General features: G+C 42.0%; 1 protein-coding gene across 4 annotated transcripts; it reads left to right on the top strand.

Moving 5' to 3' along the window:
- Window positions 1-4,306: 4,306 nt before the first annotated feature.
- LOC124133382 lies at window positions 4,307-11,068 on the top strand. 4 transcript variants are annotated; one of them, XM_048401140.1, is made up of 2 exons: window positions 4,307-9,717; window positions 9,956-11,068. In XM_048401140.1, exon 1 carries the CDS (start codon window positions 5,006-5,008, stop codon window positions 6,848-6,850), a length of 1,845 nt encoding a protein of 614 aa, XP_048257097.1. In that variant the 5' UTR covers window positions 4,307-5,005; the 3' UTR covers window positions 6,851-9,717; window positions 9,956-11,068. The 4 variants fall into 4 exon arrangements, with proteins under 4 accessions (XP_048257097.1, XP_048257100.1, XP_048257099.1 ...); XM_048401143.1 differs by having other exon boundaries at window positions 4,307-9,745; window positions 10,166-11,068; XM_048401142.1 differs by having other exon boundaries at window positions 4,307-9,745; window positions 9,986-11,068.
- The last annotated feature ends 219 nt before the right edge of the window (window positions 11,069-11,287 follow it).

Below are 11,287 nucleotides of genomic sequence, written 5' to 3'. Positions count from 1 at the left end.
TACACATGCACATACCGTGAACCTGTATCTATCATACACCTGCATGTATCATGTACATGTATCTATCATACACCTGCATATACTTGTACATGTTTCTATCATACACCTGCATATACTTGTACATGTATCTATTATACACCTGCATATACCGTGTACATGTATCTATCATACACCTGCATACACCGTGTACATGTATCTATCATACACCTGCATATATCGTGTACCTGTATCTATCATACACCTGCATATATCGTCTACATGAATCTATCATACACCTGCATATACCGTGTACCTGTAACTATCATACACCTGCATATACCGTGTACATGTATCTATCATACACCTGCATATACTTGTACATGTATCTATAATACACCTGCATATACCGTGTGCCTGTATCTATCATACACCTACGTATACCGTCTACAAGAAGCTATCATACACATGCATTTACCTTGTTTGATAGGCATTACTTAGAAGTTGACGGATGACAAGGTAGACACAATTTTATGGATAACAACTTCTTTAATACTGTGAAAAGCGACGTTTCGGTATAGATCCTTATACCGTTGTCAAGCAAGACTGAATGAGGGACATAGTACAGAATATATATATATAGTAGGTGGAGGATTAACAGTAGAGGACAGAACAAACAGAATCCAAACCAGTATCTACCGGAAGCCCACCCACACCGACCAGTATATCCACTTCAACTCTAACCACCCTCTTAGAACCAAGACTGGCATCATCTCCACCCTCACCAAACGAGCCATCAACCTTTCCTCTGCTGACCCCAAACCTGAGATCGCTCACCTCCGCCAAGTCTTCACCCACCTCAACAACTATCCACCCAATCTCGTCGACAAAGTCATCGCCTCTGTACTCCTTCCCACACCCAGACCTGCGACCCTTAAACCCGAATCAGCGCCCTTCCGCATCGCCCTCCCGTTCATAGGAAAAGCCCCCCACATCATCAGCCGCCTCCTCAAACAGCAAGCCAACATCGACACCCACTTCACCAGCTCCAACTCCCTCAACACCCAGCTAAGAGCCAACGGCAGGAACACAACCAAACCACAAGAGCCTAAAGGTGTAGTTTATAAAATTGACTGCAACTGTCGATAATCTTATAGGTGAAACATCCCGCCCCATCAACACCAGAATGAAAGAGCACAAAACCTCCGGCATTTAATCCGACAGCAAATCAGCCATCTCGGACCATATCAGCAACTGTCCCAATCACAACATGAACTGGGACAACGTCCAAATCCTCGCCAACAACCTCCATGATCATTAAAAGAAAACTAACAGAAGCAGCCACAAGCCATCAATCAACAGAGATCAAGGCTATTTCATCCCATCCGCCTACCATGAACTCATCAAACAATAATCACTTATCCTGTTTATTGGCTTCATGTACCTATTGGCCTCCACCTATGTGTTCTCTGTCCATCGTGTTGTGACAGCATCATCCCTTTGCTGTAAACACCTACCAATGTTATCCCACTCATGTATGCAATTGTTGTAACTGTTGATCCTCTAGGGTTAATCCTCCACCTACTAAATATATTCTGTACTATATCCCTCATTCAGTCTTGCTTGACAACGGTATAAAGATCAATACCGAAACGTCGCTTTTAATGGTATTAAAGAAGTTGTTATCCATAAAATTGTGTCTACCTTGTCCACATGCATATACCGTCTACCTGAATCTATCATACACATGCATATATCGTGTACCTGTATCTATCACATACTTCATATACTGTGTACCTGTAATTATCATACACATGCATATACCGTGTACCTGTGTCTATCACACACCTGCATATACCGTGTACCTGTATCTTTCATACACCTACCACCGTCATATAGCTGGAATATTGCATATACCGTATACATGAATTTATCACACACCTGCATATACCTTGTACCTTTATCTATCATACACCTGCATATACCGTATACATGAATCTATCATACACCTGCATATACCGTGTACATTTATCGATCACACACTCTCATATACCGTGTACCTGTATATATCACACACCTGCATATACCTTGTACCTTTATCTATCTTACACTCTCATATACCGTGTACCTGTATCTATCATACACCTGCATATACCGTGTACCTGTATCCATAATACACCTGCATAAACCGTGTACCTGTATCTATAATACACCTGCATATATCGTGTACCTGTATATATAATACACCTACATGTACCGTTTACTGCATCTATAATACACCTACATGTACCGTGTACTGCATCTATAATACACCTACAGTGCCGTGTACTGCATCTATCATACACCTTCATATACCGTCTACATGAATCTATCATACACCTGCACATACCGTCTACTTGAATCTATCATACACCTGCACATACCGTCTACTTGAATCTATCATACACCTGCACATACCGTTTACTTGAATCTATCATACACATGCATATATCGTGTATCTGTATCTATCATGCACCTATCATATACCCTGTACCAAGTCAAAATAGGGCATTGCATCAAACACCATTTTGGTCACTGATGTGTCACATTTAGTAGTGTCCTTTACATGTTTACCATCAAAATAATTTTAAGGTTGTTCTAAGGCCTTGAATGTTGTAACCCTGATCAAACAACTTTGAGTGAGTGAGTGAGGTTCTACGCCGCTTTTAGCAATATTCCAGCAGTATCACGGCGGGGGACACCAGAAATGGGCTTCACACATTGTACCAATGTCGGGAATCGAACCCGGGTCTTCGGCGTGACGAGCTAACGCTTTAACCACTAGGCTACCCGACCGCCCAAACAACTTTGAGCAAGAGTCATATTGCGCTTTTGAAATCTGCATAGAAAGAGCATGCTCGATTGTACCTCAAAAGATGTGGAATATAGCAACCAAAGGCTGGAACTACTGGAACATTATTCGACATATTAACTGATGGAAAGTTGAAGTCATCCCTCATGTCAAACAGTATTATACAACCCATCCTTGCCGTAAAAGGTGACTATGCTTGTCGTTAAGAGGATCGGGTGGTCAGGGTCGCTGACTTGGTTGATGCATGTCATCGTATCCCAATTGCGTTGATCGATGCTCATGATGTCAATCACTGGGCTGTCCGGTTCAGACTCGATTATTTACAGCCGCGTCATATAGCTGGAATATTGATGAGTGCTGCGTTAAACAACAAACCAAAAAAACAAAAAACAAAACCAGTGTTATACGTCTTCCCATACATGATGAAATTCCTATCAACCAAACTTGATCATTCATCAAAGTTTAAATGTAGATCGATATAACGGCATTGTCCGTGTCACATGATCTTCAAGTGTTGTCTGTTTCTCAATACCCAGGTGTATAGTTCCAACGTTGCATTGTACCACGTAATATTGTGTGCCCGTGAAAATCCAGATTAGAATCGGTCTGCAGTAGCCCATGCTTATCGTTGGAGGCTACTAACGGGAGCGGATGGTCTGGCTCGCTGACTTGGTTGATGCATGCCACCGTATCCCAATTGCTGTATCGTAAGGATATGAATCACAATCAAATAATAATAACACGAGGTGATCGTAAAAAGTGAGCGTATCCTGTATCCCGCCGGTATTCGTCACAAATACATTCAAAGGCAAGTCAATTGTTCCCGTCCCTACAAAAACACATGTTCAAAACGGCGTCATACCCAACTCACTGTCCAAGAAACATGATCATTTACTGTGAACCCACAATCACAACCCGTCCCTCGAGAGGTATAAACGATGATTTTACGACCCTTGGGTAAGTTACGAACATGTAATGAACGAATACACTGTTATCATAATATTTACACTGCTACCCACTAATACTAATTGCAAACAGCTGACATTAAGCTATATTGTAGTATTGTCAATAGGATCGTATCAGTAATGACATATCATGCCACGTTACATGCGTGCTGGCGTTGAATACAGCGATTGTTGTCTTTTCCATAATGGCTTATCGATCCCGACACCCAAGCCCAATATACTACAAGACGTGGTTATAAATGCTCCGTGCGATTGTATTCGCTTCATCGGGCTCACGTGACAATTTCCATTAATCGTCGATATAATCAATTCACCTCTTACAGCTTTTACCTACGTAAACTAGGTCATATGCAACGTAAACTTTATTCCTTTATTCAAAGCGCACGGAATCCAGCGTAATATAGAGGTATTCACAATAAGATGTCATGCGTGAGCGGTTATGGAATGTGTGTGTCTTCTCAAGAAAGGACGAACGACGGTTGTGAAAGTCGAGATTGGGTACCCATCTAATTCACCTGGGTTTATTTCAGCTGTCATTTAACAAGCAACTTTTACAGAGATTCTCCTTCACACGTGTGTATGGTATTTAGCAGGAAAACGAGGTTTCAGAGATACCGTCTCTCCACGTTGCCCGCTGACGAAAATAGTCACCAGCCAAACCGGTTCTCATTGGTAGACCCCGTAATAAGTCATGCATTCTGAACACTAGATTAGCATACGAGCGGGTCCGCGCTGTTAAGCTCCCGTGCCGGAATTTCTCCGCTGCTCAGTGCGACACAGTTGACCAAGTGAACGCTGTCGTCGATTGATGTTTTCAGATTGAGGTGGAGAGCGAGAGACGTACAGTGTACTGCCGACCGTCGAGAAAACAGGACGTATTCCTTCGCCAGTGGAGGGCGTATTGTCCGAATGAGTCAGGAAGTGTAGAATGTGCTTAACCGGGACATCACGCCAGCTCCCGTAACTAGATCCTCCCCTTACACAAATGCTACGAGAGTTCAGAGGGACTCCCTTCAACAGCCTCGCTCCCCGCTTCATTGGGAAGCCAACGGAACACACGCCACAAAACTGACAGCGCCGCTGTAGCTTTTCTGCTGTGACACTTCGTGTGGAAAACAAGGGACATTGATTGGAGGGTTGAACTGTTGACGTTTAAACCTCACTGTGTTGTGGTTTATTTTATTTTGTAACTGTTGGATCATAAACGGTCAAAATGCCGGTCGAGGATACAGTGATGTGTCGGAAGAGTGTCTTGTATATCGGCAGCTCCGTCCCCCTGGAGACATCGGAGGGACTTGAAGCTATACAACAACCCCTTAAGGAGCACTACCCGGTAGAAGAGGGGTCTACGATTGATGGGATGAAATCCACCCTGACGGTCTTGCCCACGGGGTTGCAGTTGTTGCTGAATGACGACGACTCGGGGACGATAATCTGGTTCCCGATCACTTCTTTGACATTATGTGCCGCTGTCCGATGTATCAACACCGTCAACACAGCCACAGGGGAAAAAGTGGCTAAGTTTGTCTCTTTAAGCTCCCCCGCAGCAGGTGGTGCCAATTCTAGGAGGCCGGCGATTTTCACAGCGATCACGCGTCGCACTAAAGGCAAGAAGGTTCTGGAGTGTCATGGTTTTGTTTGTGAAAGTGCACGGGACTCTTTGGAATTGGTGCAGAAAACTTCCACGGCTGATAAAATGAGCAAAGCGAGGATAAATGGTACTGTCCTCTCCCCAACGCCTTCCTTTGGAGTTGAGAACGTTCCCAACCCAGTGGCGCGGTCGTATGGGGCGGAGAACATTGTTACCCCAACGATTCGCCCTGAAAGCAACACTATTCTCCGATCATCATCAGGGATGCAGGACTACCCAGTCAGACTGATTTCGGGGGAGAGACGACCGGTGTCCACCAACGGAGTTGCCCCCGAGTTTATGGATAACCCCCCAGAGCATGGCTACTTCTACAGCACCAAAACATCAAAGGTAAAGAAATATACCGTAGATCCTGTATCAGATGTTGAAGGGGATTTTCTAAACGCATCTTCTCATGCACCCTTCGCAGGCAGACCTGCTGGAGATCGGAGGTCAGTTTACAGTCAGCCCGTCACAGTGGCTGCCATGCCCCCCGGGGCATCTATGACCCTGCCCCACCCACGCCCCGCACCGGTCATACCTATAAGAGCAGTCCCACCTCCTCCACCTACAGTGATTGCTGCACCCCCACAAATTGTTCGCAGAGGGAGGTTCTTCTCCCCACCCCCTACCCTGATGCGCCCGAGGATGATCCCTGGGTACCCCCGTCAGGATCCACATGTGTTCATGCCACCACCGCCGGTTTTCATTGACGCACCCTACGTCATCAAACGACGACCCCAAAGAAGGGGGTCACATTCGTCAGGGTCAGGGTCGGGCTCATCCCGTTCTTCATCCCCAAGAAACATCCACGATGAAACATTCCCCAAGAGAACCATGAACGGCGATAATGGCGACCTTTCAAGCGAACTCAGTTCTAGACCAAGAACCCCACCCACAGATTACGAGTCTAGACCCAGGGGACCCAGGATTAGCCGCAGGGAGGACTACGACCTTCGTCACCGCCCTCCCCTGGGTGCATTCCCATCAAACGGCTTTGCCCCACCCCCACAACATGGGTACTACATGTACGGCCCGCAGCGTTACCCCTACATGCCAATGTACGTAGAAGGCAGAGCAAGATCTGTTCCTCCTCCAGAGGGCAAGGGGAAGAAGGGGAAGAAGAATAAGAAGAATAAGAAGGAGAAGAAGAGTAAGAAGAGAGTGTATGGCATTCCCAGTGACTCCACTGACAGTTATAGTGGTTACATGTCAGAGAATCCAAATATGTTTGACAGGAGCTACCCAAGGCTGCCACGAGACTTCAGAAAGAAGGAAAATATGAATATGAGCGAACGAGCCTTCTCCAAGAACCTGGAAGCACAAAGCAGGAATCCTCATCTCAATGAAGGGGGTATGTCTGCGTATGCACTCAACGAACATATGGCTTCAAGGGTTCGTGGGGAGGACGAATTTCATATGTACTAGGGGATGATTTCAAAATACGTCATTTGGAATATATGTGTGTCCACTCGAACCCGTCTTCGTCGGCTTAAGCAGACTGGAGTGACCTGCCTGCGGATTTTGCAAGATGGCGACACGCGCATGACGTGTAGGAATTCTGGGAAGGGTGCAGGATGGTACAGTGTGTATGTTTGTGAGGATCGACTTGACCTCCAGCGCAAAGTGACCTTTACCTGAGTTGGTGAGAAACATGTTAATGAAACAGCAAGCTGACATTTAGGCTTGCTTTCGGAGAGGTCAAAGGTAAAGGGTGAAGGTCAACTAGAGAGGTGACGCATCAGGTGAAAGGTCAACAAATGTAAACAATAGAATAACTACCACGAGCATTATTTTAAACGTGAGATATATACCCCTATGTGCAAATGTTATACACAATGTCATACTCATTCATGTACAAAGTATCAGATCTACCGTTACGCAAACGAAATGCTCTTGTACATACATGTTAATGCTCGTCATCTATTGCTGCAGGTCATCGTTTAAGCAGGTACGATATATCGGCAATATTGTGAGGTAAAGCATAATCTATCGTAGTTATAGAAACGATAAAGACACTTACAAGATAGACCATTAACAGCAGGGAATGTTCAGTCAGTTTTGTAAGATTTCACATACGGGCTACCAAACACTGAATACTTTGTCGCAATAGCTATCTCTTACGTGTTTACTAACACTGTCACAACGTTACGTTATGTACATAAACTTGTAAATGATTTATATAGTATATTAGTGGGCACTCTCTCTGTATAGAAACAAAATAATTCTGAAAATTCCATTAGCAGTGATTAGCACCGAACTACAGCAATTGGGTATGGTCTGTGTTTACTGAACACTGCTCAACTTACACCCCAGGGCGGGTTTTGTGAATCTCCATCAAACACGTTTACAGTGCAAACTTGACAGCCAAGTCAAACATTCTTCGGATTTTCTCCTAACTCGTCAAACATTGAATGCGAGAAAATACAATATTCAGTTACATTTTTCGAAACTTATATTTATATAAAATGTGGAATATATATATCTGTATAATATTTGTCTAACGATAAAAGGCCATTCGGGTTGACTACCCCTTTGAAGCTAATACCTTTACTCGGTGTACACAATATGCACAAAGCAGTTTAGGATTTGCCAGGCTTATAACATATTTAAACTACTTTGTGGTATCATTCCCGATCCGGTTTAATCTTTTCGCATGGAAACCGATTCAGGAATCAGTGCATACACACTAATTACGGTTGCTAATTGACTGGGAGCTGTCTACAATAGGGAGCTGTTGTGTAAACTGGTTTTGTGTTCGTGTTATTGCGTAATACTTTAACACCCCGGGGCTAATTCTTGAGCTGTAACAAAGATCATTACTGATCACACACATTAGCATGCTATTTGTGACCTTGTACCGTCACGATCCATTAGAATGTATGCCAAAGGCTTCTGAATAATTTATTCCACGCTAAACAAAACATGCTATCACATGTCTAGTTTATTTACTACTCGTTAATATTTTATCAAGTTTTGGAAACATTTATTATTAATGTATGTTTTTTTATTACACTAATTCAGGTCAAATAACGGTTTCGTTTTCGTATGTAGTAAGGGATTTTGTTGTATTAGCGACCACGTGAATTTTAGCTACTGTTTTGATATTATATAGGTTAAAACCAGATGTAAACTGCAGAACAAAAAAAGCATACACTTAAAAAATGATTTTGACCAAAACATAACAAACGTTATCAAAACCTTACCAGGCTGAAAACAGTCAGCAAACCGCTATAACAGTATCCAATACATCACCATCGAATAACCATTTTTTGTTTATTTCATTTTTTTAAACCACAATCAAATATATTCTCATTTTCCCGGCAGTTTATATTGAAACTTCCCAGTTTCGTTATTAGATGAAAGTTATACAATGTGCAACACACTGTAGAATACGGTCGATAAAATTCATAATGCAACATCGACTCGGAATTATTACCTGTTATCAATCATTGTTATGCTCTGTTGTACGTACAGGAACTCCCTATAGAACCAAATCGACGTTTCATGTTAAGTTGAAAGATCGGAAGCTGATATTAACACTTCGGATCAATGTGTGAATATCCTTCGTACTGACACCAAGTGGGTTAATGGCAAAAGCCCACGTGTGCTACATGCGTTCCTGAACTTGCCTATGCGTTCCTATACTTTGTAACAGTTCAATTTCTCATGGAAGCATGTTTAGGCCTTTCAAATACGAAAAGCAAAATGATAAAATTGATGACCTTCCACCCGACTCAATTATTATTAAATTTTTAAAAAACCAAAAAAACTCCGGAAATATATTTATATTGCTTTTAATTTGGAAACATTCTTCTGTGGTTGCAAATTTCGTTTTGATAAAATTGACATTTGATTTTGTGAATCACTAACGCAACGAAATATATTATTATTTAAGGTTCTGAATGGTTTGTTTTGCTGTTAAATGGTTTTGCTTGGAATACAAGAGTTAAGCAGGTACATAGGCACACAGAATGTCTCTTCTACTTGTTCAGGCATACAGGTAGATCTGCTACACCTGACAGGTACACAGATAGATCTGCTACACCTGACAGGTACACAGGTAGATCTGCTACACCAGACAGGTACACAGGTAGATCTGCTACACCGGACAGGTACACAGGTAGATCTGCTACACCAGACAGGTACACAAGTAGATCTGCTACACCTGACAGGTACACAAGTAGATCTGCTACACCGGACAGGTACACAGGTAGATCTGCTACACCTGACAGGTACACAAGTAGATCTGCTACACTTGACAGGTACACAGGTAGATCTGCTACACCTGACAGGTACACAAGTAGATTTTACACCTGACAGGTACACAGGTAGATTTGCTACACCTGACAGGTACACAGGTAGATCTGCTACACCTGACAGGTACACAGGTAGATCTGCTACACCTGACAGGTACACAAGTAGATCTGCTACACCTGACAGGTACACAGGTAGATCTGCTACATCTGCTAGGTACACAGGTAGATCTGCTACATCTGACAGGTGCACAGGTAGATCTGCTACACCTGACAGGTACACGGGTTGATCTGCTACACTTGACAGGTACACAGGTAGATCTGCTACACCTGACAGGTACACAAGTAGATCTGCTACACTTGACAGGTACACAAGTAGATCTGCTACACCTGACAGGTACACAAGTAGATCTGCTACACCTGACAGGTACACAAGTAGATCTGCTACACCTGACAGGTACACAGGTAGATCTGCTACACCTGACAGGTACACAAGTAGATGTAGTACTAACTCTAGGTCGATTACCATAATGCACACATTAGAAATCTAGAAATACATTCTTTCTTCAAATAGGATAATCCCAACAACTATCATATAAAATAAAGGTCAGTTTGAAATAAAAACCTTAGTTTTGTTCCAAATAGGTTTTTTTATTCAACAAACACGGGCACAAGCCAGAACAACGTTCTATATTTAGCATGGTGTTTGTTTACGAGAAAACACTAAGCAGGCACGGCAATTATCCCTAATAGGGATGTTGTCGCGGCCTTTGATATATGCCATGATACTCCTTTTGTCTACGGTAACCTACACGTATGTACTACTTAAAATATGTTAAGGTTAAAAGTTAAGGACCACCGATTCTTTCATATTACTATAAATAAACAACTGTTATATAAATAACTATATTAATAAGATGGTAAAAATAACTATAATAATATGAAAGAATCAGGCGGGCCTTAAGTTTTAAATTTAATAACTTTTTTGAGTAGTATCTAAGGTCTAGCTGAAGACAAGACTTGCTTACTACTTTAAGCTCCATCTATGTATTAGATCAAATTAATAATGCTTTTTTTCAGGACATTGTTTTTATTGTTATTGTAGTGTATGACATTTCCCAGTATGTGGTTCAATTCGTACTTCTTTTAGGCAATTTGTTGATAAAGTAATATTCTCAAATAGTCACATAATTAGTATTATATTGAATATTTTATTGAACACATTGTTAACAGTAATATGATTATGTAATACACAAATAACCAATGGTCTTCCCGCCTGTTTTGCATTATGACGTCATGATGACGTCATTTCTTTCAGCCCACCTGTAATCAAAGAGTTCTATTCAGAATTACGTATATTTTATTAATAAATGTATATTGTTACAGCAAATATGTCTTTTCTTTTCTATCGTTATTTATGACGTATAATGAAGAACTGTGAAAACGCAGTGTTTATTTTCTCAATATATTTACGTTGAATTCATGAAATAATTGTTTCAGGAAGAGACAAACGTATAACTGAAATGTGTATATGATGTTTTCAATTACTGTCGATTCCTCAAAAAGGAGGAATTTTTTGCATTTTCTATAGTCTCACGACCAACACCAC

The sequence above is a fragment of the Haliotis rufescens genome, unplaced genomic scaffold (genome assembly GCF_023055435.1).
Source record: "Haliotis rufescens isolate VD_foot unplaced genomic scaffold, xgHalRufe1.0.p SCAF_21, whole genome shotgun sequence".
NCBI classification, from domain to species: domain Eukaryota; kingdom Metazoa; phylum Mollusca; class Gastropoda; order Lepetellida; family Haliotidae; genus Haliotis; species Haliotis rufescens.
Note: the sequence above shows the minus strand (reverse complement) of the source record. Positions and strands in the feature narration are given on the sequence as shown.